Source organism: Cervus elaphus, chromosome 1 (genome assembly GCF_910594005.1).
Source record: "Cervus elaphus chromosome 1, mCerEla1.1, whole genome shotgun sequence".
Taxonomy (NCBI): domain Eukaryota; kingdom Metazoa; phylum Chordata; class Mammalia; order Artiodactyla; family Cervidae; genus Cervus; species Cervus elaphus.
The window spans coordinates 69,381,230-69,408,691 of NC_057815.1; the positions used below are offsets into that span (position 1 = coordinate 69,381,230).

Below are 27,462 nucleotides of genomic sequence, written 5' to 3' on the forward strand. Positions count from 1 at the left end.
TGGGGTTCTCAGCATTTATTTCAAACAGCTGTTTAAAGAGTGTGTTTAAAATATAGATCATCATATATATATATTTATATATATAAAATATATAAAGAGGAATTGAAGCCAGCCACCCCGAAGAAAAAGCTATGTTTTATAAATATTTCTGTAGCTCCCACATCCCAGAGGAAGAAAAACAAAACAACAACAAAAAAACATTTACAACCCAAGCTAGTGGTTCCTTGTGGTGGGCCCAGTAGGCTCAGACCCTGGTGTGGGTCGGGGGTCTCAAGGGCTATGCCTACAGAACATTCTGGTGAGGACAGGCTCACCTCCCACTTCCCAGGAAGCTGGTGTCTCTGGCTACGAAAGATTGAGTCCATACCAGTCTTGCCAAACCCACATCCCTGGCTCCTTAGACCCGCCGGGAAGGCAGCAAGTGGGCACTCTGGAGCCTCGGTCGGGCTGCCAGGTTATTTTTAATCTTGTCGGTCTCCTTTGATGTCCTGGCTTTCCTTCCCTGATGGCCCAGCCTTCTGTTCCTGGCGGCTTCCAAGTGGAGGCAAAGCACAAGCCTCCTTCCACACTCGGCATCTGGAGTTCAGAAGCCAAAGCCCACGGGGTGTCTCCGGCCCCCCGGCTGGGCTCCGGGGGTCCCCGAGGGGCTGTGTGGCCTCACTTGCAGACGTAGCGCTCCACGGTGCGCTCACACCTACGGCAGGTGACGTAGCAGCACCAATGGTACTTGCAGTGGCAGCGCTCGACCACGCGGTCTGTGTAGGGGTTGTAGCCGCGTCCACAGCACATGAGGTCGCAGCTGTCGCTGCCATGCGAGGTCTTGTTGCACTGCCTGGAGGGGGATGGGGAGGTCAGTGAGCACCCCCATCACTCACCAGTCCCCCCCACTCCCAGCCAGGCAGCCCCCATCTCCTCCGACCACGGCTGCTGCCTCAGTCCCCCTTGGATAGTGTCTTGGTCTTTGGAGAATTTAAATTCTTTTTCCCAGGGTTCCTTCTCACTTTTCCCTATATTTCTAGTAGACGTTTATTAAAATGAGGGGGTGTTCTGTTTCTTTTGTCTCTTTTCCTATACCTTCTACTTCTAAATACTTGAAAATGTCTCAAACCACTAGAATAATTCTACCTTCATATTTAATCCTTAATTATATTCTAACAAATACAAAAATCGTTTTCACTTTTAGAATCTCAGGACAAATTCGGAAACAAATGGCATCGGACGTGAGGCACAGGGAGCACCTGGCGCTCTCTTCTTGGAGACAGAGGGTCTGTCAATCATTTGCCCCCTCTGAATCAGGTGCTTCCCTCCAGAAGTTTATCTTATTGGAGGCAGGCAGGGTCTTTGGGCCAGTGGAATTGCTATGCCCACTTTACTTTACAGGTGGAAACAGGCTCAGCAAAGGGCAGAGGGCTGCTCAAAGTCTCACGACGGTTTGCGGAAAAGCAGGGCTCAAGCTTAGGGGTCCTTTGAAACCAAGTCCAGTGCTTATCCATTCTCCCCACCCTAAGGGGCAGAGAATCCCTGGGCTGGAAGTGATTCACGAAGAAACGAATCACTCATGTGGGTAAAGAAGACACTGAAGGTCCCTATAAACCCCAAATATCCTTGCCATCAGTTCTTCTGTCCTGCCATCGGTTCTTCTGTCTAGTGAGGAAACGTCTGTGCAGGTCTGCATTTTCATCTAGCTGGGCTTGCGCTTTGCTGAGGTGTTGTCATGGGAAGCAGCTGGGTGCCCACAGCCACATGGACCAAGGAATCCCAGAGTGTCCCAGGTGAGTAAGCCCTAGGGATGACCAAATCCAACCCTCATCTTTCCTGATGGGGAAACTGAGACACAGAATGGACAGAGGACTTGCCCAGCATCACACAGGGTGAGCACCAGGTCTGTGAGAGTTCAGGAAGGCTTCCTGGAGGGAGAGGGGTCATCCAGGCCATTCCATGAAAGATGAGTAGGAATCTCAGATAGAAGGGAGGGCATAGGGTGGTGAGGGCAAGGAGAACAAACACCCGACCTAATGTAAGGGGGGGTGGGGGACAGATGGATGAAGCAGCAAGGCTGGAGGCAGGAGGCCAAGGAGGAGACTGGATGGTGGCTGAGAAAAAGAAGTTGAGGCCTGAGCTGGAAAGGAGCCATGGAGAGGAAAGGAGAGATCGCCTGGAGGGGGAGTTAGGAAGAGACTGCATGTGGGGGCTGTGTGCAGTTCCAGGCAAGAGGGAGAAGACAGGAAGCAACAGCAGAACAACATATGCCCAGAGCCAGCAGACCTGGGTTCAAACCCAAGCTCTTCTGCTCACTGGCTATGTGACTTCAGGCAAGTCACTTAACCTTTCTGAGCTTTTTTTTAGTCATTCAACACCATTAGTCCCTCTCAGCCTTATTCTGAAGGTCTCTAGACCAAGAAAGGGTGCTGGAAAGGGTTTCACTTTATTTCTGGGTCCCTGACATGCAATTTTTGAAATCTGGCCTCCAGCTTCAGACCCAGACAAGAACTATAATGGTGCCTGTGAGGGGGATCTGGGGAGGCTGGGGCCTGGGAATACAGCAGGTTTCAGAGACTGGAATAGGGACTGCTAAGGGGGCCTCAGTTCACCAGGCTGGATTTGAGGAGGGCATCTTGCCCCGCTAGGGGACCCAGCTAATGTGTACCACCTATGCACCTGCCTTTTACAGTTAACAAAGCTCATTTCCATCCAACCCCCTGTACCCCTAAATCCCCAACCTAGTAAAGTTCATGTTTCCCCTCCTCCAGGAAGCCTTCCTTGCTGTCCAGGCTGAGTCAGGGCCCCTCCGGGATCCCCGTTTTCCCTCTGTCACAATCTGAGCACTTGATGTCCCTCCCCACCCCTGGTGCCAGCCAGAGCCTCATATAATGGATGTAAAAAGTGTCTGTGGTTGTGAGCCACTGAGATGTTGGGGGCAGTTTGTTACTGCAGAAAAAGCTGGCCCATACAGCTGTCTAACAAGGCCCATCCTTGGACCTTGGAGAATGGCTGAGGGCTGAGTGTGGCAGGAAACCGGGGGGGGTGGGGGGATGGCATTCTGAGAAAGCAAGGGTAGCTGCTGGTGCTGTGGGAAGGGGCCTCCTCATCAACAGTTTGGGGGCAAGTCCTTGGGGCAGAGTCGCAACAGCTGGGAAGGAAGAGGCCTGGCAGCCTCAGGGAGGGGGTGGGGGGAGCCCCTCATTCACAAACCCTTCCCAGGGCACTGATCACGCCCAGCATGGAGGGGCTGTGTGATTCGAATCACACCAACCCTCCAGGTGTGTGGCACGGTCCCCAAGGCACAGAAGACAACCCTGAGCTTCAGGGAAGGGAAGGGATTTGTTCAAGGTCCCCTCCTCTAGAAAGCTGTGGCATCAGGGTGGGAACTGTCCTTCCTGAGACACACACAGGCACAGCCACCCCAGGGCTCCAGGGAGAACCCCTCTTTGCTCTGGGGTCCTCAGTGGGCTTCCCCAGGTCCTGTGTGTTCTAGAATCCTCCCCCCACCCCATCCTCATCACACCCACCCTGGGTCCTCAGCCTAGACTCTCGCTCCTTCCTGTCTCTCTGGCCTGACCTGGTTCCATCTTCACTCTGCCTGACCTCCTCAATCTGGCCTCCAGATGGGCGCCTGGGCCTCCTCTTACAGCCTGCTGCCCTGGCCCGTGAGGAGGGAGCCCCCCAAAGCAGCCCCCCTTTCCTAGAGACAGGAACGTGGGCTGAGGAGGAAGCAAAAGCTGGCCAGGCACCAACTATGTGCCAGACACGTTCTCAGACACCCTCACTCTGGTTCAATATTCTTTTAACCCCGAAGAACACTCGTCTTGTGGAATGCTATTAGGGGCTCCTTAATAAAAGAGTTCCATAGCCAAACACCTCTGGGAAACAGAGGCTTAGACAGATCCTTTACTGCAGGATTCCTCAGAGCCTTTAATATGTTCTTGTGCCTTGCAAAGAGAATTTCCCAGTGTATTTGATTGCACAACTATTTCTTTATAGCATTTTAGGAATGGATTCCTCCTGAACCATCTCGGGAAAGAGCTGCTCCCCTGAATCCTCACCAGTCCCTCCTGGCACCCAGGAGGTCTGTGGTCCCCACTGGCTCCCTCCCTTTTTCCAGTCCTGGATTAGCTTTAGCCTCTAGGATAGGCCTTGCTATAGGAATCCCAGGCCTGGCTCTGAAATGGGAGGGTGGCGGGGAGGCAGGGGGCGGCTAGAAGAGAGAGCTAGGGTCTGGGAGGGGTGGATGTAGGTGGGGATGTGGGAGCACCCTCTCCACAAAATGCAGGCCGGCCTCGCTCTCCTGTTGCCCCTTTGGAGCGAGCCTGCCCTGGTCCTGCCTCCACGCTGTGCAGACTTCGGGTGTGGCCAGGGGGACTGCCTGCCCCACTCCATGCCTCAGTTCATTTGTCCAACCAGCAGGTTGTGTGACATGATCCTTCCCGTATTCATTTGACAGACATCTACTGAGGACCTATTTTATGTCAGGCAGCCTCTTTCCTAGCCCTTGTCTGCCGCACAGTCACTGACTCTTCCCATCTGTCTCCCTCACTAGGGAACAGGTGAGGTAGGGACCTCTCATGAGCCTCCGTTCCCAAGGAGCCCCTGCCTTGGTGAGGAGCACAACAGCCTCTCCCAGGAGCTCTGCCGGGAGCCCTGGGATCCCACACCTCCACTCAGCATTCAACCAGGCAGGGACTCCATTCCCCAAATGCCAGCTGAAGCCCAACCAACTGTGTGTGCCCGGGCCTGAGCTGGGAAGGCCACATGGCTGGCCTTTCCTGCCAGGGTGGCGGCAGGCCCTTACCTGTCCTGTGTCCCGTGTGAGCCCACCTTCTCATTCTTCATGCAGAAGTCGGGGGAGCTCTGCAGATAGACAAGCTCCGAGTCCTTCACAGGCCGGATGTCCAGGTCCTTGGGCACCAAGTGCTTGCGGGTACCCATGGGTCGGTGCACCACCTTGGTGGCCGACAGGTAGCGGGTCTTGAGGTCGGCAGCCACATCCCGAAGCTCCTGCAGCCCCTTCCAGCAGGTGCGGATGGAGCAGGAGCCAGATACCCCATGGCACTTACACTTCATTTCCAGAGAGGCACGCAGAGCCTGCGGACAGGGGGAGGGCGTTGGGCTGGGTGGTGGGGCTCCTTCCCTTGCCTGCCCTGGGCCCTGGCCCCACCCCTCCGCCTGCCAGTGTTCTCAGGGAGTCACTGCCTGCTCCAGGCCTCAAGGGACAAGGGACAGGGCGTTTTGCTCTCAAGCTGCAGGGTAGATCCTTAGCTCCTCCTCCAACCCAGGAGGGCAGCTGGGAGGGGCAGGAAGAGAGTGGCTTTCGCAGGGGTAACGATGCCATTCATACACCTACTGTACCTACTGCCCTCACACTTCAAATGGTTTCATCATCACAGAAGTCGTTCATGGGCGATATCATTAATTTTCCCATTTAAAAAAGAGAAAATGAAGGCTCAGAGAGGCTGAGTCTCCTGCCCAAAGCTACACAGTTAGGAGATCTTGGGCTGGGATTTGAACCCAGTTCTGAAGGCAATTCCGAAAGCCATGGCTTTTCACATGCTCTGCTTTTTCTCTCTCACAAAATGCTTGCTGAAAAAAGGTGAGCAGGAGAAGAAAAGGAAGGGAGGGAGAGGAGAAGCAGCAAGAGGTGGGTGCTAGGGGCTGGCCATCCCCGAGCCTGCCTGCTGCCGCATCATCACTCAGCACCTGTCTTCATGTGCGCTGAGCAGGTGTGTAATTGCTACCTTATAGAGTCGTTGAAAGGATTCAACAAGATGACATATATGAAAGCGTTTTGTGAACTACTAAAGTTAAATCAATATTTGGTTTTGAAAAATCAGTCTAAGTAAGAATTATGGTGGGCAGGGTTGGACTTGGGGCCTGGGGAGACTCTAGCCGGGGCTTTGGAGATGACTCTGTGCGACTGACTTCTGCAGGCCTGAGTTTCTCCCTGTGTACCTGAGGGGTGTGAGCGAGACGCCTTCTGCAGGCCTTCCAGTTCTGCAGTCTAAGCCCCGCCCCCTTGCACACAGGACTGGGGCCCCTCTGCCCTCCCGCCTGCCGGGTGGGCGCCACTGCAAGGGTTAGGGGTCTCCCAGGCCTGTCTGTGCATCAAAAATACAGGGAAACTGAGGCACACGGAGGGAGCCTTGCTCCAAATCCCATGGGGAGTTAGTGAGGAAGCTGGTCAAGGTCCCAGGGTTCCCTACCCCTCACAGTGCCGGAAAGTGGGGAGTGAGGGAGTCCACTTGGGTCTAGAGGCTGGAACTGTCTCAGCAAAGCCTGTGGAGAGCACACAATGAAATGAACCTGACTGCAGGGCACGCTCGGCTTCCCAAGGGCACGAGGCACTTCCGAGTCACCCAAGAAAGTAAACCACACTCAGCTCCTCAGCTCAGAGGGCAGGAAGGGCCCGGCTTCCCGAGGCCTCCGTGCCAGGGCGGGGCATGCTGTCATTGACCCTCCTGGGCCCCTGTGAATGGTCCCAGGGAGGCCAGCTCCGGGGCATCAGGGCCCGGGACAGGTCTGAGGTGCCTGCAAAGCTGAGGACCCTGAGTGGACTGCACTGCGGGATGGGATGGCTGCCAGTGTCGTGTGACCATGGCAGCATGAGGCTGGGGCCTGGCTGTGGACAGGAGTGGGGCCGGGCTCTTGGGCGGGAGGATGGTGAAGGGCTCCCAGTTGGTTTCCAAGGGTTGTGGGGAGCAAGCCCACAGGGTTCGGAGGCAGAAAAGTTCTCGGTCCCTAGCCAGACTCTGCTATAGACCACAGGGTGACTTGACCTGTTTCCCAACTGTCCAAAGACCACCTGGACGTCCTAGAATCCTTACACAAGGGAGATCAGAGAGACAGGAAGGTGAGGACGTGGAAACCTCTAGACTTGGAATCCCATAGACCTGGGCTCCATCACACTGTGTGTCCTTGGCCAAGCCACCTAAGCTCCTTCTGCCTCACTTGGGGCCTCTGCACAACGGGCCTAAGGGGGTGCAGGGAGGAGGTCATGAGATTCATCCACACCTGATACTCTGCCCCTCTGGGATCAGCTCCCCATCTGCAAGGAGGGATAACAGTACTTCTTCACAGTGTGGTTTCATGGACCATGGGAGAGAAAGCTAATCAAGCACCCACCACAGTGTCTGGCACACAGATGAGCATAAAGTTTGTTAAAAAGGTCCGTTCATTCATTTATGCATTCACTCCAACCTTCTCTACAATGAGGTGAGGAATTAAAGCAACACTGATAATGAAATACATGGAGGGGAAATCATGTTCTGGAGGCTAGGGTGGGTTTTTGAGCTGGGAGAGAGATCCCATTAGATCCAAGGAGACGGCCCTTAGCTCTCCATGGCCCACTGCGCTCTCATGCTTCCTCTGACGCCCAGCCTTGGCCCCGAGCCCCGGAGGAGGAGTCTGAGGAAATGTGACAATGAGGACTAGAGAGCACCCACCCACCCACCCCCCTTTTTTTTTTTTTAGTTCTACCACTTTATTGCTACCAACCCATCTCCCTCCATCTTCGTGCACACATGCTCAGTCATGTAATCCCATGGACTTCAGCCCGCCAGGCTCCTCTGTCCATGGACTTTTCCAGGCAAGAATACTGGAGTGGGTTGCCATTCCCTTCTCCACTGCCCACCCCATTTTATAGATGGGAACAACTGAGGGCAGAGAGGAAGTGACTCGTCCAGTGTCACACAGTAAGTTTAGAGCTCCTGACTCCCAGCTTAGCGCTTCTTCTGCTCCACCAACGTTCTCCAACCCAAACCCCAGTGGACCCCCTGGAGGAGAAGAAGCCAGGCAAGCCCCAAGCCGCTGGAGAGGGAAGAGTCAGGGGAGGCCAGGAGCACATCAGTGTGGGCACATCAGGGCCCGTCCCCCCACCACCCCCTCCACTGGGGCCCACCGGGTGCCCCTTTCCGGGCCAACTGGCATAAGCACAACCATCTGGGGGGGGGTGGGTGGGGGGGTGGTTACCTGTCTCCCCACTTCACTGTTGTGTAGACGCATCAGTTTATTGGCTTGGGATCCTGTTTTTTTCACCTTCATAGGAGCATCGGAAAACTTGGCCCCCATGAGGAGCCCGTAGCTGAGGTTGTCCGCACATCCTCCCCAGCGGTTCCCGGGCCCGGGTGGCTCACCTGGGACGGGGCCGCAGGAGCAGCCGGGCAGGTCGCCGGAGGTGCAGGCCCGGGCGATGGCGTGGCTGATGGCGGCCGCCGACAGCGCATACACGAAGGCTGACTCCCGGGTCCCTGTGGGGAGGAGCGGGGTCAACCCGGGCGAGCGACCCAAGCATAGGACCGTGCCCAGGGCTGAAGTCCCCACCTTCCTCTGGGGCCAGATGGGGACAGTGGTGGCAAGTGGACGCAGCAGGTGGAGGGTGGCGCTAGGACCATTCATCTGTCACCCCCCCATCCTCCCCCAAATGGACTAGCTGACGGGCACACTCACTCGTGAAGCCCCAAAAGCCAGCAACCCCACCGGCACACCCTCACACGCTCAGCACACTGCACTTTCACACTGCACGCCCCACACCCAGTGTTAGGGACTGCTTTCAGGCACTGAGGGCCCCATCCCTGAGCTCCTCAAAGACAGGTGAGCAAACAGCCTGCTGCAGGATGAAAGGTGTCCCCTAAAAAGATATGGTCAAGTCCTGACCCCTGGTACCTGTGAACGTGACCTTATTTAGAAATGGGGTCTTTGCAGGTGTAACTGAGCTGAGGTCATTAGACGGATCAGAGTGGGCCCGGATACAACAACTGGGGTCCTTGGAGGAAGAGGGAATCATATAGGGCAGAGGCCATGTGACCGAAACAGAGACGGAAGAGATGCAGCTAGAAGCCAAGGAACACAGACTGCGGCAGTCTCCAGAAGTGAAGACAAGGCAGGGATGAGTCTTCCCCCTTGTGCCTTCAGAGGAAGCCCTGTGGACACCCTGACTCTGACTTCCGACTTCCAGCCTCTGGATGGAGATGATTCTCCCCTTGTGAGAAGCCCCGCAGAGCGTGGGGCTTTGTTACAGCAGTCTTAACAACTAAGATGGAGTCCAACGTGCCTTGGCTGTGGGGTCCTGGCCTCAGGTCCAAGCAAGTTACTGCCCTTCTCAAGCCTTGGTGTCCTTAACCATAGAGTGGTAACGATATACCTACCTCACAGCCCTCTCTGGAGTTGAGATAATTCAGGAAGAAGGGAGGCTATGTTTGTAAAGTGCTGCACACACATGACCTGTCACTGTGCGGGGGACAGAACTGATCCCCTGCCTTTCAAAGGCCTCCTTATGATACACAGGAACTCCCACCCCAATCCACCCCAGAAGCCCCCTCCTCCAGCAAGTCTTCTCCACAGACGCTCCTTAGTCCCTGTATCACTCTGGGCCTCTCACAGCACTTTGAGTCGGGTTGGTCTAGAATTACCATGTGGCACACCTGTCTGCCCTGAGGGTGGGCTCAGTCGCACTCTTGTTATAGACTCCGCACCCCGCCCACCGACCTCCCTGCATCATTCATTCCTTTGTCCAGGTATGAGGGGTATGCATGCATTTGTACTGTCATCCAGGCTCCCCCGCACTCCCTGTATGTTCATCCATTCATCAATTCACGCCCAAACACCCATGGCCATGATTAATTCATCCACCCACCCATCCGTGGATCCATCCATCATCCAGTTATTCACTCATCCACCCATCACGCTTCCATCCATCCATCCATGAACACAGCCACCTATCTAAACACACATATATTTATGCCTGAATTCATCCACCTCTACCCGCACGCATTCCGCAGGCCCTGGCAGGCCCCGCCGGCCCCCTACCTCTCTCCAGGTCGAGCAGATAGTTGGGGGCGAGCTCGATGGAGGAGCAGTTCCAGCGCATGTCGGCGAAGGCCCGGCGGCAGGCCTTCATGACCTCGCGGGCGGCGCGCACGACGGTGTGCATGAGCTCCAGGTTGCTGCGGCACAGCTGCACCTGCGCCGACACCAGGCCCTCCAGCTGCTTGCAGTGCTGCGTCTGGTTCAGCGCCAGGGCCGCCGGGGTCCTGGACAGGGCCCTGCACACGGCCAGAAGGCAGCACCAGTGAGCAGGAAGGCAGGGCCGAGAGGGACCCTGCTGCCTCCACCCACTGTATGGCCCCAGCCTCTTCTCACTGGGCCTGGGGCCTTTACTGGAAGGAGCTGGGAAAGCAGGAGGCCAAGCAGTGCCGTCCCCAGCAGGGTAACGGCTCTCCCTCCCGCCCCTGTGTGACCTTGGGCACGTCCCTGTCCTTTTCTGGGCCTGAGGCGCTCATTCATAACATAGGATTGTGGCCCTCCCCCCACCCTACCTAGGCTTTATTATAATTAGACTAACAGTTTTCTAGTCCACAACGCACTCACATCCATTGCCTTATTTAGTCCTCACACAGCTGTGGATTATTATTTTTTATGCAACATTCACTCAATACTGAGCCAGACACTATGCTAGATGCTAGATTATAGTCATCAGCATAATATACATTATTAATTGAGCACTTACTAGATGCACAGTGTGAGGAGCTTCCCATTTTGGCTTCATTAATTATTAAATCCATATATTAGGCTGTAAAAATACCACATACATGCAAGGGATTTATGAAAAGATTAAAGCCACTCAATTTTGTGATAAATAGGATTTAGCCATTAACTTGGACTTCCCTGGTGGCTCAGATAGTAAAGAATCCACCTGCAATGCAGGAGACCTGGGTTCAGTCCCTGGGTTGGGAAGATCCCCTGGAGAAGGGCATGGCAACCCACTCCAGTATTCGTGTCTGTAGAATCCCCATGGACAGAGGAGTCTGGCGGGCTACAGTCCATGGGGTCGCAAAGAGTTGGACACAACTGAGTGACTAAGCACACAGCCATTAACTTGTTGTGTGACTTTAGATAAATCACTGTCCTCTCTGGGTCTCAGTGTCTGTACCTGTAAACTGTAGTCCCCAGAGCAGGCTCCAGTGAGACACTCTGAAAAAGCAGATCCATGGTCAAGCACATTTTGGGGATGTGATATACTATATCCCCTCTTGAAGAATAATAATGCATATTTCCATTTTAAAGGCCCTGAGAAGTCCTGCAGTAAAGCAACAGGCTTGGTTTGTAACTTCCAAGTCTGCTGAGCACAAAACCCTTTATTTAAAGAGTCCTAACCTCATCCATGCTTTGGGAATGCTGACCAAGACGGTTCCCTATGAACCCTGATGATGCTATAGGACCTCTGAGCTTCCCAGATCCCAGCTCTGAGCACTGAAATTCTAAGACTTTAGGACCAGGGGACCATCCTGGATTCACCTTCTTCCCAGGCCTTCTCTCAGGAGCAGACTGCATCAGGCTGCACCTCCTCTAAGTGGAGGCTAGAGGGACCCCACAGTTTTAAAGAGTTCCACATAGACCTGGTCCCTACCCTAGGGCCAGCTGGTCCTCAGAAATCCAGCAGAGACCTTGGAGGGACAAGGGGAAAGCAGGGGCCAGCCTTCAGGCCTGGGTGCTGTGTGTCTCACTTGCTGGGACCATAGCAGACCTCATCCAGGGTCAGGGCTGAGACCTGGCAAGGCCTGGATTCCTGAGCCCCTGGGCTGAGATCCCAAGGGAGGCAGCCCAGTGCCAAAGAACAGCACAGGCCTAGGCAGACTCTTGGCCCTGTCACCCCCGCCTCCGTCACCCGCACTCCCCCATGACCTTGAGCAAGGCAAGTAACCTCTCCCCTCTCAGTACTGTCTGGGGGATTAACTCTGGCGTGTCACATGCTCTGTCCAGGGCTGACACACCACGGCCAGTGCCCTGTGATGAAATCTACTACATTACTGCACTGGTGGCCTCTTCCCACCTTAGCCTTCTGCACCTACTTAGTCAAGGTCAAGGGCACCCCTCTGACTTCACGGCCACTCAGGTGGCAAGCCTGCCACCACCCCAGTGCTCTCCAGCCTCTTGTCCTTTTTCCCCCACAGATTGAAATATCCACCATACCAGACTCCTAGCTTCTCTGACAGGGACTACCCTGACACCACGCCTGTGTCCAGACTTCTCCTGGTGCCAGGAATGCCCTTCCCCTGTTCCTGTGCCTAAATGAAAAAATGAACTTGATCTGCTTCTGGGAGAAATATTTACTAAGCACAACTCTTCCCAGATTCATTTGGTAGTGAAGGATATAGATCCTTTCCTCAAGGAGCCCCTCAACAGACAGTTGCACAGACCTGTCACCAGTTATAAGGCAACCTAGATGTTCCAGCTCATGGACTGGCCCAGGGGAGAGCTCAGGCTTTGGGCAACAGCTGTGTGACCTGGGTAAGTTACTCAACCTCTCTGGGCCTCATGGTCTTCATCTGTTATAAGGAAATGATAAATTCTACTTCTAAGGATTATGGTTAAGATTTAAATGTGATAATGTCTGGAAAGCATTTGGAGTATTCATAAATGGAATTCCTCACTTGTTGCCACCTGAATCTTGGACCAGAGGGAGTCAGAAGACCTGGGTTGGGACTCAAGCTCTGGCCTCTACGTCCTGCGCAATCTAGGGTAAATCGCTGCCACTGTCTGAGCATCAACCACAAAATGAGGATTCCTGGAGGCCTTGCAGAGGCCAAGTGAAATGATATGTGCTTATAGGTACTAGTAGGTTAGTTGGCTTCCTCCTGCCTCTCTCTGCCATGCTCCTACCACTCCAAAATATAGAAATCTTTCCAGAGGCCTGGGAAGCAGAGCCGGGGCAAGTGAGCACGGCCTGGGGGCCACACTGGGGTGGCACAACACAGCCTGTCTGAGATTGACTGTGGGTGACTTGGGCTTCTCCCTCACTGCCATCCCTGACCCATCCCTCCGCCTCCTTGCAAGGCATGAGCCGAGAAACCTGGAGTATCTGGGGCAGACCTCAAGCCTGATTGCTTGATCCTGACAATGCCAGGATACCTGAGGCACCTGCTGCCTGAATTCCTGCAGCCCGTAATGGGTGAGGGGTGACCACACAGGGGCAGATATAACCCGCCACCTCAGCCTGTTTCTTGGTTGGTAAAACCTCTCTGCCTCCACCCAGCAAACACTGTCCATGCACATGGACCCACTGTCCCAGATGGACACAGCAGTTTCCAGTTTACAGAGCCTCTCATTTCATCCCATTTTCACCATGTCTGGAGGGGCCTGGGAGACTATTACCCACTTTAAACAGAGGAGGACACTGAGGCGGTCCAATGCCTGGGTGCTCGGCCTCCTCCAGATGCCACCTTTCTGGGTCCCCTCCCTACTGGGCTGGGGTCTGTCCACACTCAGCCTGCCCTGAGCCCACTCTGCCCATCACCCTTGCCCAGTTTCCATCCTTCCCCTCTGAGCCAGTTTTCTGTTTCACAACAGGAACGATTACAGGAGATACATGAGAAAACACCCAGCACGGTACTGGGCATACAGCAGGCACGCATGCAGGGTGGCTGTCTTCCAGGTCCTTTCCCTGGGCTCCTGCTCAGAAACTGGATAACACAAACTCAGACTTTTCCTGGGGAGCTCAGTTCAGGTAACTCCTGAGTACCGGGCACTGCGGCTCCCAGGAGGGGTTCTCTGAACTCCTGGGGTCTGGATCAGCCACTCTAGGTCAGTCTGTCCATCTCTGAAGTCATCAAGCATCCACCTCCCCAGCTGGTGGTGAGAGAGGTTCTATGAGGGGAATTCGGCGTGGACAATGAGGCTCAGCCTTCCCAGGAGGGCGGAGGACAAATGGGAACCACCCTGGAGGTGCTGGGTGGGCACGGGGCTGCTGAGAGTGCAGCCAGGACAGAGCGGCCAGCTGCAGCGTGCTGGGAGAGGCCGGCTCACAGGAGTGTGCAGACCGGGAGATCAGGAGGCGGGAGGCAGCGGATTCCACTCCAGAGGAGGGCGATGCGGTCATCTGGTAATTAGTGGTAATGACCGTTTCTAACTAAGGCCCCCTTGGGGAGGTAATCAAGGATTAGGGTAGGAGGCGGGGGAGTTACCCGTCTGGACATCTTGTCCGGCTTGCCTCACTGCAGCAGACCCCTAATTGAAAACATTTTGGTTTATCTGGGGGCGGGTGCATGAGGGAGAAGGTGGAAGAGAGGACAGGAGGGAACAGAGAGTTCACAGGCGAGGCCTATGCCAGGGGGCCGTGGGGATGGCTGAGGTCTCTCTCATTCAGGAGTTGGGGCTCTCCTGGGAATGGTGGGGTGGTGGTGAGGGGCATAGAGACCTGGGTTTCAGCTCCAGCTCAGCTGCTCATCTAACGTTCAACTTTGGACAAGTCACCGACCCTCTTCGAGCCTCAGTGTCCCCCCCTCCATTGTGCAAGTGGGGACACTGAGGCCCAGAGAAGGGTAGGGCTTGCCCAGACCTGTACACAAGCAGCCAATCAGAGAATCAGAAGCAGAGCCAGGCTAGAACTCCTAGATCACAGGCTAGGGCTCTTTCACTCCATTGTACAGATGAGGAAACTGAGGCTCAGAAAGGCTCAAGTGATTGATTTGCCTGAGGTCCGGCTCACAGCTAATGAACTGTCAGAGCTCAGGCTGGGACTCAGGTCTCCTGACTCAGGTCTGGTGCTTCTCCCAGCCTCCCTGCGGCAGCTGTGTCCCTCTGAATCTCTTCGGACTCTTCCTCGAGAGGCCTGATCCAGAGTGAGCAGCATGCTCACTGGGGCCACTCAACCCACCCTGGGGCTGCTTCCAGAGGCTCCGAGAAGGCTGGAACCATCCTCTCTGCCCCTGAGACAGCCAGAGAAGGTTCTCCCCACACTCTCTGGTCTGAGTCTCCCACCATTTGGCTTGGGTGGGAGGTGAGGTAGGGGAGGGATTCCCCCAGGTGTTTCTACCCCCTCTTCCTTACCCCCACTCCGCAGGAAGTTCAGGCTGAGTCCCAGGTCCCCATAGGTGGGCATTCTGGGTCATTCAGCCACATCTACCTTCAGTTCCCATGTCAAATTCCCCTCTCCTCTTCAGCTTACTTTCCAAAGCCCAAGGCAGCAGGGTCCCCTGGCACAGCCTCAGGACCCCCAGCTTTTCATCCCCACTGTACACTTCTCTATTCCTAACTTTGCTGTGGCTCCCGGAGACCAAGAGGAAACAGAGCCAGGCAGCTTAAGTCCAAATCCTGCCTCTGCGGCCTCAGCTGTGACACCCTGTTCATTAAAGACCCACTGAGCCTCTACTTCCTCTTCTGTTTAATGAGGGAGATGGCGGAACCCACTTCACATGGTGGTTGGGAGACAGATGAAACAACACACATCAAGAACTTAGACTAGTGCCTGGCATATTCCAAGGCCATATATATATATATATATGACCTTGCTATATGGTCTGCAAGGCCATACACATACACACACACACACACACAGAGTTATTCTTAAACTCCACTCTTTCTCCTGCTTCCTCCTGTATCTTCAGCTCCAGCAATTTAACCACTATCAAAGAGGTTTGGCTTCATGGAGCCTGTCTGCCTGGCTTCTGATCCCACATCCACCATTAATTAACTAGCTGTGTGACCTTAGACCAGTTACTTAACCTCTCTGTACCTTAGTTTCCTCATTTGTAAAATGGTAGCGATAAGAATGTCACCTACTTCACAAGAGTATTATCAAAGTTAAATGTCTAAAGCTCTGGGGATTTACTAGTAAGCTCCTGTAATTCCTGGTTTCTCTGTTTCCCCACACACACAGTCCTGTCCCTGCGGTTTCTTCTGCCTAGGATGCCTGCTTTGCATTCCATCCATGGCCATTGAAATCCTATCTATCCTTTGAAGCCTGGCTCAAAGTCACCTCCCTTACGTGGGACTAACCACTCCTCCTTTGGGCTCCCATGCCCCCTCTCCTAGGACACAGCCCAAAGTCCACTTTGTATCATTATATGTCTATTTCCCTCAAGAGGTTGGAAGTGCTTTTAAGGTGGACACTGAGGTATACTCATTTTTTTGTGGCAGCCTAGGCTATGCAGTGGCGATAGCATGGATGTTGGGCTTAACTAGCCATCTACTGCAGACCCTACCAAGCCACATGCCAGCTTGGGGGCCCGCACAAGTCACACATTTCTCGGAGGGAATGACAGCAATGTCCCCCACAACATGCTAGTGGCAAGCCCAGTTCTTGGCCTCTGATGCTCCTTGTGCTCTTTAACAATGCCTTTCCTTCTCTGGACCTCAGTTTCCTTATCTGTACAATGTTAGTGGTGGGCAAGAAGGGCTTGGGCTACCTGATCAGAGGTTCTCACCAACTGGGGCAGTGCCAGGTACCAGCAGAAGGAGGAAAGTGGCTGATTTCTCACAAAACTAATCAGGAACAGCTGAGAAAAACTGGTGTTTCCCCCCCCCCCCCCCCCCTCCACAAACACACACACCCCACCCTAGGCTGGGAAGCCGCTGAGCCCAGGCTTCTCCTTGCAAACAAGAAATGCAAAAAGATGGGGTTCCCCTCTTCAGAGGAAAATTAATCAATAACTCAGCCCCAGACGAGGCAGGGCTGGTGACCTCAAGACTGTTTGCTGGTGGCCCAGCCGCTATCGCCCTGTTTTCCAGCTAATCCACGAACCTTCCTCACAGTCCCTCCCCAACCTCCATAATCTGTCCCCTGTCTGTCTTATCTGCATGGCTCCCCGCCCCCGACCTGGAACTCAACCACGCAGGGAGTTCCTCCACCCAAAGGGCCCTTCTCTCACTGCCCCGACCCGCCAAACTTCCAGAGATTCCTCAGGTCCCTCCTAGGAGCACCACCCTGGAAAAATCTACCTAGGGTCCCAATACGTGCCCCGCACCGGGTGCTCTCCTCTCCTCTGAGTCCCACAACACTGCACTGGTCTCTCCTGGAGCACTTGGGAGTTATTTACAGCCTGGGCTTATCTCTTCCAGACCAGAGGGCAGCTTCTCCAGGAAGCGGCTGGGTTTTACTCCTCTCTGCCTGCCCTCACTGCTCACAGTCCTGCATAGAGCAGGCACTCCCTGCTGCTGGATGGAAGGGAGTCTCTCTCCCACCTACCCTTCCATTAATAATTTCTGTCTAAAGGACTGTCTTCTCACAGTTAAGGTGGTTCTTTCATGAGCCCCTTCTCATCTGACCTGAGTGAGACAGAGGCTCTTCCCCTCCTTTGACAAAGGAGGACGCCGAGGCTCCCAGAAGCTGAGAGACACTTCCCCAAGGTCACGCAGGTGGGGCAGTCTGGGCTGTTTGAGGACCTCCAGCTAGGGTCAGGAGACTGACAAGGAACGTAATACCCAGCAGGCCCTGTGTGCAGGGCACAGACCCTTAAGACTGAGCCCCTCGACCACGCTCTTTCCATCTGTCCCGGTGGAGGTCTTGCGTAACTCTCAGCGCCACAGGACAGAGCAATTCCGTCGCCTTCCACGCCCTGTCTCGCTCCTCCCGCAGGTAAGGACAATATTTTACAGAGGAGGAAAAGGAGGCTTAAGAAGGGTGACTCGCCCACAGCCCCCAGGCTACTTCTGCTCCCCGGTCTTGAGTAAGCTGGCCCGATCCAGGGGACCCCTTAACACTCTCCGCCTGCCCCGCCCTCGGGGGCCCATCTGCGTAGACGCGGATCGCTTACTTACAGCCACTTGATGCCATAGCACACGCTGGTCTGGAGCGCCAGGGCGAAGAGCAGCGCCTGGCAGACCTGCGGCCGCGCCTTCATCCTCGCGCGGCGGACGCGCAGGGGGGTCTCACCCTGGGGAAGCCGCGCCGAAGTCCAGCCGCGCTCCCGGCCGCCGTCGCTCGTCCTGCGCGCAGGCCGCCTGCAGTCGGGGAGAGCAGAGGCTGCGGGTTAAGGCGGCGCGTGGGGCGGGGGCCACGGGCGTGGGGGGTGGGGGCGTCTTATTCAAATTACAAAGGAGGGGTTGGGGCCCGGGGAGGCCGGGCGCGCGGCGGGCGTCGCCTCCAGCCCGACATAGTCCCGGACGCTGCCGGCGTCTGGCTCAAATTAGGTGCCGCGGGAGCGCGGCCGAGGGCGTGTCCACCTACAGCCGCCCGCGGCGAGAAGAGAAAGGGGCCACAGGATCAAAGACTCAGGAGAGACCAGGCGGAGAGACAGCGAGAGGGAGAGAGAACCTCAGAGAGCGAGGCTGAGAGAAATTGAGCAGAAGGACAGGCACACAGCCCTAGAGAGCGACGGAAGGTGTCGAGGGCAGAGGCTGCAGGCGGGCAATGGGAAGAGCAGATACCGCGCCCAGGATCTGGGTTCTCATCGCCGCAGTATTAGTTATTGCCGGCTTGGGCATTCTCCTTCCCCGCCCGGGCTCGGTTTACCCCCTCCGTAACCTGGGACCACAGTTGTTATTCAAACTGTGATTATGACACAATTCACCTTTTAAAAAGAACATCAACCTAACGCGATCGATTTTTGTTTCCTCCCAGCAACCCTGGGAGATGGTACTATCACTGCCCCCATCTCACAGATGAGAAAACCGAGGCCTGGAGATGTGAAATGGGATTGTTCAGCCAATGAGTGGCAGTCTACTCTCACGTCTACCCAGTGTCGGGTGAGATCATGGACCGTGAGAACACAAGGAAATGGGGGCTTGCTCTGGGGCATCAGTTTCTCAGGCTGTGACGGGGAGGATGAGAAGGGGGATGGCAAATGTCTTTGTGCAGTGAGGGCTACTCAGAGTCCTGAGTTTCCTAGTTCCTCTAGCGGTGACCTCTTGGAGGGTCGGATGGTGCCCAGGCCGGATCCGAGGCGGGGCGGCCTGGCCTTGGCTAAGTCGGGAAGCTCACGGGGCCGGCGGGATGCCGCCTCTGGCCGCCAGGCGGCGTCCTGGGGCCGCGGAGTACCCGTACCCCTCCCGCAGGCCGCAGAGTCGCTTTCTTCGCCTTTTCTCTATTTCTTCTCCCCCGCCCGCCTTTCTTCATTCTCACCTCATTAACTCCCTTCCCAGCTTCTCCCAAATTTACCAACACCTGGCGTTAGTCCGGAGACAAACACAGTCCCAGCCCCTCCTCCCTGGGGAGGAGCAGACAAAGGGATTTCTTCCTAAAGCGTTTGGGGAGTTGGAAAAAGAAGGCGCCTTAGTGGGGGGCGCTTGACCCAAAAGGAGGTGTTCTCATCTGACTGTCTGACCTTGGACCTTCCACCAGCCCAGCCTCAGCTTCCCAGTCTATAAAAACAAGGGCCTGGACTTCACGCATCTCCTGAGGTCTTTCCAGTCTCCGGTAGTCTGCAGGTATTTTGAGCCCCTTCTCCCTAAGTTCCCAGTATTACATCTACCTGTGTAGTGTGTGCATGTACGTGTGCGCCTTAAGAGCACACACACACACATTTTAAATCCCACTGTTTTCTGGGACCTTGTGGCATGACCCAGGGCAAGGCAGGGAGAAACTTCTGAATTACATTTTTTTTTTTTTCTCCTCCAAAGAGTTCTCCCAAGCCAGTGGTGCTCCCTCTAAGGCACTGGGGGCGCGGAAGCAGGAGTGGTGCTTCAGCTGGGGTCTTAAGTCTAACTGAGCCCCCTCTTCCAACACGCTCCTGAGAACAAGAAAAATATCGGCTGGATATGCCGGGAGGGGGCGGGGGGAAGAGAGATAAAAAACTCTGCTCACTGTTCCTCCTCGCCCCCACCCCTTCCCAAAGTGTGGGCTGCCCCCTAAGGCGCCCAGCATTCCAGGGTAGGGAAAAGAAGGGCCGCACGCGGAGAGAGGAGAGCGCGGACTCACCGCAGGGGATCCGTGTCCAGCCCAACGCGCGCAGAGAGAGAAGGGGGCCGCGCGGGTGCGCACCGGGACCCAGGCCTCCAGGCTATCCCTGGCTGTTTCGGAGCGGCCCCGGTGGTCCTGGGCTTCTCCCTTCGCTGCCCTGGCACGTCTCTGGGGGAGGCGGCTCCCGGTCTGGGCCTCTGGGTCCTGGCAATTATTCCTGCCCACTGTCAGAGTGTCTAGGACAGCCGCGAGGGCCGCTGGGTCACCCTCAGCCTGCGCCTGGAGGGTCAGGGAGCACGCTCCTCCCGGAGCCCCCGGCCCGCCAGGGGGCGCTAAACCGGGGTTCGAGGTGGGCTAGGCAGCTGCCTCCCGTGCCCTGGGACCTTGGGCAAGTCCCCTTCTCTTCCTGGGCCCCTGTGTCCCGCTCCGGGGATGGGGTGAAGAGTAAGCTAAGTGCCCTCTCAGATCTGGTCGTTCTATAAGACCCGCCACTTGCCGCGGTCCGCCCCGGACTGCCCGACCTCTTGCTTTAGGCCGGGCTCGGAACCTCCCTTGGGGTCAGGCGTGTAGTGGACCCTCATCAAAGCACAGTGTCCCTGGAGAGATAAGCGGTCCCTTCCTCCTCCCGCTGGGGAGAAGGCTCAAGCTTCCCGGCTTGCAGCGGGCGACAGCTGAAACCTCCCGGGCTGTGCACACCGTGGACACTGCAAGCGCAGTAGCCGCAGGCCCGCTCCAACAGGTGGTTATAAGGCTTGGGCTCTGGAAGGCCCTGAAAACCCCGCTGCCTGCGAGGTTGCCCTTCTGAGCCAGAGTCGACGGGCGCACACCAAACACCCCCTTCTCGCTTGAGCCCGCGCGGGGCGGGGAACCCGCACCCGGCGTTCGCGCTGAGTGTCCACTCCGCGCGGAAGGTTGCCTCGGGCCCGGCCCGAAGCCCGGGGGAACGAAGCTCACAGAGCCGACCCAGAGAACCGGTGACGCCGAGCGACTGCTTCAAGGTTACCTGCGAGGCCCTCAACACGGCTTTGACACTGGCCGCGAGTCTTCCTAGATGTGGCTGCTGGGCTGCGGTCGATGCGCTGGGTGGCCCGCGAAACGGGTTAGTTTGGAATTGGGAAGGGTGGGCTGGGGGAACTCGGGGTTCCTCCCACTACCCCCCTCTAAGCCAGACCTCGAGCGCCTAAGGACCGTGAGGGTCTTGGAGGTACCTAAGCTCGGGGAGGTGGAAGATGTGGGGCCCATGCGAGCTCAGCCAGATGTTTGCGGCTGCTCCAGAGGTGCCTCGGGGCCGGGACTGGACTTTCTTCCTCCCTACCTCCCCCAGCCTGGAGCTCAGGTCTGTAAACAAACTCTCGATTCTCCCCCCTCCCCCACCCCCACCCTGCCGCTTCTGGAAGCAGGTCTCAAAGCAAGGCGTCCGCCCCCGCCCCCCAATTTAGTAGGAGCTGCAGTCGTTCTCTGCCTTTTGCCACCTTCTCCCGCCCCACCACACACACCCTCTGCCGCTGGATCCAAGTCCCCCACCCCCGGGATGGCTCGGGCATGACCTCATCCGTGGGCTGACTCGGAGGGAGAGGGTCGAATGGGGGGGAACCGGGACTGGAAGGCTCGAGGCGGGCCGCGGGGTCTGTACAGCCTGCCTCTACCTCTCATCCGCGTAGAGCCCGCGCCCCCAGGCCCCAGCGGTTGCTCTCAAGCGAAGGGACTGCCTGGGAGAGCCGCGGAACAGAGTTACAGAGGAGGACTGGTTTTGCTTGCCCGGGAGAGGGTGCCCAACGGGGTCCCCCACCTCCGCCCCCCACTCTGGCAGGTCCGGGCTGAGAGCCCGCCCTCTGCCCGCGGCCACGGCTCACCTCCTGGGGCTGCGAGCGCGGCCCCTGGAGGACCCAAGCGCTCTCCGGGCTGGGCAGGAGGCGAGGGCGTCCTCTTCGCGAGCTGCCTGGAAAGGACACCCGTGATCCTGGCGAGCCGCGGCCGGCTGGGGTCCCGCGGGGACTGGAGGGAGCTCGGCTCCCGGGGCCTGCGCTCGCTGACTCGCCCGAGCTCCGCTCCTCACCCGGCACGGTCTCCCGGCGCTGGCAGCCCGAACTGCTTTATAAGGAACCGGCAGCTGCTTTGATCCGCCCACGTCAGCGCGCAGAAACCCCACCGGGTGGCTCGGGCCGCGCGCGCGGGGGGCGGGGGCGGGGTCCCCGCGGATGCCACGGACCCGCGGCGCCAGCGGCACGAGAGGACGTTGCACCCTGTTGAGCTACAAAGAAGAGACTTACTAATTATAACTCTAGCTGGTATTGAGCGTGCTGGTACTGTACTGAGCGTGCAGGCTGTGAGCCTACTGCGTGCCCGGGGCGCTTGGGGCCCAGGTAGGGCTGATTTCTAAACCTGACGGCAAGCTCCGTTTGGATCCTCCACCCTGTCTGGCTGGGCAGAAGAGGAAGCCACGGCTCAGAGGGAAGTCAGACTTAGGTCTGAGTGCCCAACCCGGGAGTCACTGGGAGTTGGTGTTGAAGCTCCATTACTATAAGCGTCGTGGGTCAGGAGAGCTGCCGTGGCATCCTAGGACCACCTTCTCCAGCTCACCTCTCCAGACCTCCTCTGTTCCAATTTTGGGAATTCTCAGGAAAGAAAAGAGGTGCGAGGGCTGTGTGCGGCATGCGAGGCGGCTGTAAACCTTAGGCAACAAGAAGGCAGATGTCCCATCTTTGGGATGAGTGTTGGGGAGTCTGCCTGGTCCGGGAGAGACCGCCAGCCAAGGACTGGGTTTCAGAAGCTAAAGCAGACCATGGTGCTTCTTGTGCACTGTAGACCTAACCTGGGGCTGGAGCTGGGGCTATGTTTCTGGGGCGACTTCCCTGGGACTGGTTGAGTACGCACGCCTTCCACCCCTACCTTGGCCCTTCCTACTCCACTCCCACTTCTAACTGCTGGGTCAGGTGCTTTGGATTTCTTGACTTCTGTCCCCCCACCCCCACCCCGCCATCCGTTTCACCCCAGGAGCCTCAATTCCAAGAATAATCTAGTTCATTAGCAGAAGGAGAAACAGATTTAGTGAAAAAAGACTTCTTTGGGGTCCCCAAAACACCTGGTACTCTTTCCCCTGTTCTTTGCAGCCACCTGTGAAGTGGCTCCTGTAGGCTGTCCTAACCAGGCTACAGGTCCCTGCATGTACAACATATTCATCTGAGCCCACAGAGTCCGCCACAGGTTCTCAGCCATGCAAGTATCTCTGCATGTAAGCAGGCAGTCTCCCTTGCACACAGGGCTAGACTTAATCTCCAAATGGTCACAAACACACTCAGGAGATAGTTGGATAAACCACATGCCCCCACACACTCAGAAGCACATATAAGTTAAATGGCCATACACATCTTCAAGATGAGGCTGAACATGCATTCTATCCGCATCCAGTTTATGCACAAGCACACATGTTTCCATGCACACAGTGAGGACACACACAGCTGCCCAGCGGGCAACAGCAGTATGCATACACTCCTGCTTACAGTCACAGGAATGTCCTTGGGAACACATGCTGGGACACCCCATCTCTCCTTCCAGAGCATTCGGGTCAGTCCCATTACAAATGCCATGGGAAGGTAGTGGGGTTTTAGTGGGGTGTGTAGGAAGGGGGTGTGGGAGACACTACTGCTCCACCCCAGAGGCTTCTAACAGGCGGTCAAAAGTGTGTCCTGAGCTCTCCCATTCCAAGGCACTCTGGCCACCACAGTCAGAGCCATTCCAGGTGACTTCCATTCAATTGGGATGCCCTGTCCTCTGGGTCTAGCCCTTTGCTCATTTCAGCTGCCTTTAATATTTACACAAGCGGTCTTTCAGCTAGAAATCTTCTGGCTCCCAGCTAGAGTAGATACAGAAAGCAATTTGAAGTCACATAGACTTGGGTTCCAGTGTTGAGTGTGCCCAATTTTATTTTTAGCTGTGTAATCTTGAGCGAGTTGCTTAAACGCCCTGAACCTTAGTTTCCTCATCTATAAAATGGGAAGAACGCAGTCCCATCAGATCCTCTGTATTCTCCGAGGTGAGGATTAGTACCCCTCTCATGGATGCAGAAGCTGAGGCTCAATACGGAGGTTCTGGCAAGTGTTGGAGCTAATATCTGAACCCAGATCTCTAGGGCTCAGAGTGCACCGTAGTTAGTGGCCCCCACTGAAACCGATGGGAGGAGGATAGTGACTTTGTGTTCTCTGGAGAGGAGTTGAAGGAGGCCAGGAGAAGGTCCCAGGGCTCCTGAAGCCCAGCCTTGAGCCCTGTAGGACCCTCCAGCTACTCAGCCCTGTCTTGTGACTTACAATCCAGACATCAGCTAGGACTGGGACCTCTGCCCTGGACAGGGCGGGAAGGGGGGTGTAGGGGGGAGCCTGAGGAAGGGGTGACAAAACCTTGGATTGAGGGTCAGGGAGACTTGAACAAGAGGCTATTCCTTCCTGTACCCCAGTCTCCCCATTTGCACAAAGTGGGTGCAGTTTACCACCTCAGACGTTCTGGGGTTCTCTGAGATACTTGGGAGAATAATTTTTTTCATCTTTAAAATCAACTGAACCTCCCCCCTCCTTTTTCCTCCTGCCTCCTCCTGTCAGGAGCCTCCTCAAGGATCAATGTGGGTCAGGCCTCTGCTGGGGGCTTGGGCTGCTAGCTCCCTTCAGAGGGGAGGAGGCGCTGAGCTGGGCAGGTAGACATGCTCTTGGCTACCGCTGCTGTGGATGTTAATATAGTTCCCTTCTCCTCAGTTACCCTTGGTGACTCTGGGTATCTGATCACCCAGATGTGCTGGGGGCTTCCTGTCAGTAGGCGTCTCAGCCCTTGCCTGCCACTGTTCTGGGGTACACGCCTTTCCACCTCCCACCCCTGAATACCCAGGGGGGCACCCAGGAAGAAACACAGTTCTATTTCCCATGCTGACCTCTCCTGACCCCTCCACCCACCTCACCTTCCCTCCCTTTGGTCTGAGGCCTTGGTGGAGACGGGTGGGGGCAAGTCGGCTACTTCCAGGAGCCCTGGATGTGGGCACGGGTGACCTGGTTATAGTCCTTAGCCTCGTCAGTGCTTGGCTGTGTGACAGCAGATAATTATTTTGCCCTCTCTGAGCCCATCACCTCATCTGTAAGTGAGGGGGTTGAACTAGATAGACTCCAAGGGTTTTTTCAACTCTAGAACCCATGTCTTGGTTCTCCTTACATAATTGTTTTAGGATGAACTGTGAAAATGGTAGAAACCATGATACCAGAGGGTGCTGTTTTCAGCAACAGGGTGTTTTTCAGAATGGTCTACCTGGGAAGGCAGGTGAACAATGTGGCTGAGCAGAGTAGCCTAGCCCAGAGGTCCCCTGCTCCAGGGGTCAGCAAGCCCTGTGAGGCCAGATCCTCCAGGCAAGGGGGAGGGGGATCAAATAGCAGCAGACAAATCATCAGACACCTGGCCTGATTCTGCTCCTGCACTCACCCAAGGTGTGACCCTGGATAAGTCACTCAACCTCTGTGATCCTTGGTTTCATCATCTAAAAAATGGGAAACCATTAAACCACTCCTTCCCGAGGTTCCTGGGAGATAACATGACGCACCTACTGTGTGCTGGGCAGTTCTGTGCCTGTGGGTGAGGCAGGCATTGCTCTGCGGCTGAGCAGACTGAGCCCCAGGTCTATCCGATCATTTATATCATTTATGCCAGGTCTGCAATCCCAGGCCTGTGCCCCACTGAGCCTCTGCCTGGTGTCGGGAAGGGGTACATTCTCCTCCTTCTCAGTCACCTAGGATCTTTTATAAGGCTCAGGGAGCAGCCTTGGGGCTGGTTGGGGTGAGGCTGCTGCTGCTGCTGCCACCAAGTTGCTTCGGTCGTGTCCGACTCTGTGCGACCCCATAGACAGCAGCCCATCAGGCTCCACCATCCCTGGGATTCTCCAGGCAAGAACACTGGAATGGGTTGCCATTTCCTTCTCCATTGCATGAAAGTGAAAAGTGAAAGTGAAGTCGCTCAGTCGTGTCCGACTCTTCAGGACCCCATGGACTGCAGCCCACCAGGCTCCTCCATCCATGGGATTTTCCAGGCAAGAGTACTGGAGTGGGGTGCTATTGCCTTCTCCATGGGGTGAGGCAGGAGGTTTCTATCCTGGGCACAGGTAACACCACTCCACTGGTCCCGTCTACTGAGGGCGTTACTTCTGAAAAGCCACTTTCAACTCTCCATTCTTTAATCGGGGTGGTGGCTGCTCAGGAGACAAGGTTTGGGTTTCTCAGGCCTCTTTCAACTCCTCCTTTTCAGCTCCAGCCAAGCCACAGTGCTGCCGCCAGAATGAGAGGAATGGGAAGCAGCAGGCACCAGGGTTGGCAGTGCCTTTTCCAGTTGGGTTTCCCCGTCTCTGGCATGAATACCAGTCAGTGTTTCTGCCACGTGGGTCTCACCCTGCACACCCACAGGGCCAGAGATCTGCCACACTCAGTGTCCCCATTGCACTCAGGGAGAAACTGAGGCTGAGAGCTGTGATGTCTCACATCACTAGGTCACTGGTGCAGGAGACAAGAGGAATCGGGTCTCCCGACACCCAGCCCGTAAGCCATGCACTGTCACTGGTCTGAACTCCTCTTGGACGTGCCAGCCAGGGAGGTTTTGAATGGCACCAACTCCTCTCATCCCAGGACACAGCACCCCTTTGAAATATGACTCCAAGCAGAGGTGAAGGCTGTGTCCCCACCCTGATCTGGGCTGGCCTCATGACTTTCTGACCTCCTTGAGTCAGTGTGGCATGTGACACAAGTGACACCACGCCTGCTCTGGAGCCCAGGCTTCAGGGTCCCTGCAGCCTCTGCTCTCAGCCCCGTGGAGAAGCCCAGGCTGGGCTCTCAGTGCAGAGCGAGGCCCTGACACCGCATGGAGACGGCCCAGCCAGCCCAGCAGAACCCAGGCCTGGCTGACCCACCCACCAAGGGTAGCCTCACCAAGGAGCCCACAGTGAGCTGGGCAGATCTGCCCTGTCAGCCTGCAGAATCGGGAGAATCAATCAATCAATCAATTATTTTGGCTACTGAATTTTGACATAGTTTGTTATGTAGCAAGAGATACCTGAAGCAGCCAGGCTTATATAGTGAAAAGATGGAAATTATGCATTTGTCTCAGGTAATATCAGAATCTCAGAGTTGGGTCACTCACCCTCTTAGACCAGAAGTTCTGGCTACCAGAGCCCCTGTAAATGTCTCCACTGCTCCGGGAGCAGCATCGGTCAGCCACCGGCTCCACCTTGGCCATGCTGCATCCCAGGTGCTCCATCAGGGTCAATGAACAGTGGTTCTTCCAAAATTGCTGCAGGAATGGGTGAATTCCTCACCCAGCCTCTGCTTGCATAATCCCAGGGTAGAGAGCTCACTCCCTCCAGGGCAGCCTCTTCTGTGATGAGATGACTCTGCCTGGGAGAAGGTCCTCCTTCATCTAGGTCAGAGATCCATGACTCCTCCCGTGGCCCTGGCTCTCTTCGTGGGTCCCCTCTTTGTGACAGCCTTGGGTACTTCACAGTGGTCCCTGGAATTTGCAAAGCAGCACTATCTCCCTTAATAGCAAGTATTTTCGTGTACATATTACCCTGTAATCTTGAGGGAAGTGTTTCCACCAAGGCCTAAAACAAGCATGGGTTTTAGGGGTTTCGATACCAACCAACCTCTGGCCTTGGAAAAGATAACTTCCTGTCTCTGAGCCTCAGTTTTCTCATCTGGAAAATTGGAATAGTGAAATTTACCACCTAGGATTGCTGTGGGGCTTAAAGAGATGATATATGTAAAATGTTCTGTACGTAATCGGTCCTTGATAAAGGTTAGTTCCTTTTCTGCCAGGTACATAAACAGTTCCAGATGGAGAGC

General features: G+C 55.8%; 2 protein-coding genes across 4 annotated transcripts; both read right to left on the minus strand.

Moving 5' to 3' along the window:
• WNT11 (Wnt family member 11) lies at positions 1–20,975 on the minus strand. 3 transcript variants are annotated; one of them, XM_043907804.1, is made up of 6 exons: positions 20,610–20,975; positions 17,527–17,709; positions 9,799–10,034; positions 7,963–8,240; positions 4,790–5,082; positions 1–832 (listed from the first exon to the last, which is right to left on the minus strand). In XM_043907804.1, exons 2-6 carry the CDS (start codon positions 17,607–17,609, stop codon positions 658–660), a joined length of 1,065 nt encoding a protein of 354 aa, XP_043763739.1. In that variant the 5' UTR covers positions 17,610–17,709; positions 20,610–20,975; the 3' UTR covers positions 1–657. The 3 variants fall into 3 exon arrangements, with proteins under 3 accessions (XP_043763739.1, XP_043763729.1, XP_043763720.1); XM_043907794.1 differs by lacking the exon at positions 20,610–20,975 and adding an exon at positions 19,625–19,748; XM_043907785.1 differs by lacking the exon at positions 20,610–20,975 and adding an exon at positions 17,802–17,819.
• LOC122702549 lies at positions 18,576–26,857 on the minus strand. The gene is made up of 4 exons (XM_043916130.1): positions 26,762–26,857; positions 21,470–21,857; positions 19,625–19,902; positions 18,576–18,728 (listed from the first exon to the last, which is right to left on the minus strand). The coding sequence occupies exons 1-4, from the start codon at positions 26,855–26,857 to the stop codon at positions 18,576–18,578; spliced, it is 915 nt and encodes a 304-aa protein (XP_043772065.1).
• Between the last annotated feature and the right edge of the window lie 605 nt (positions 26,858–27,462).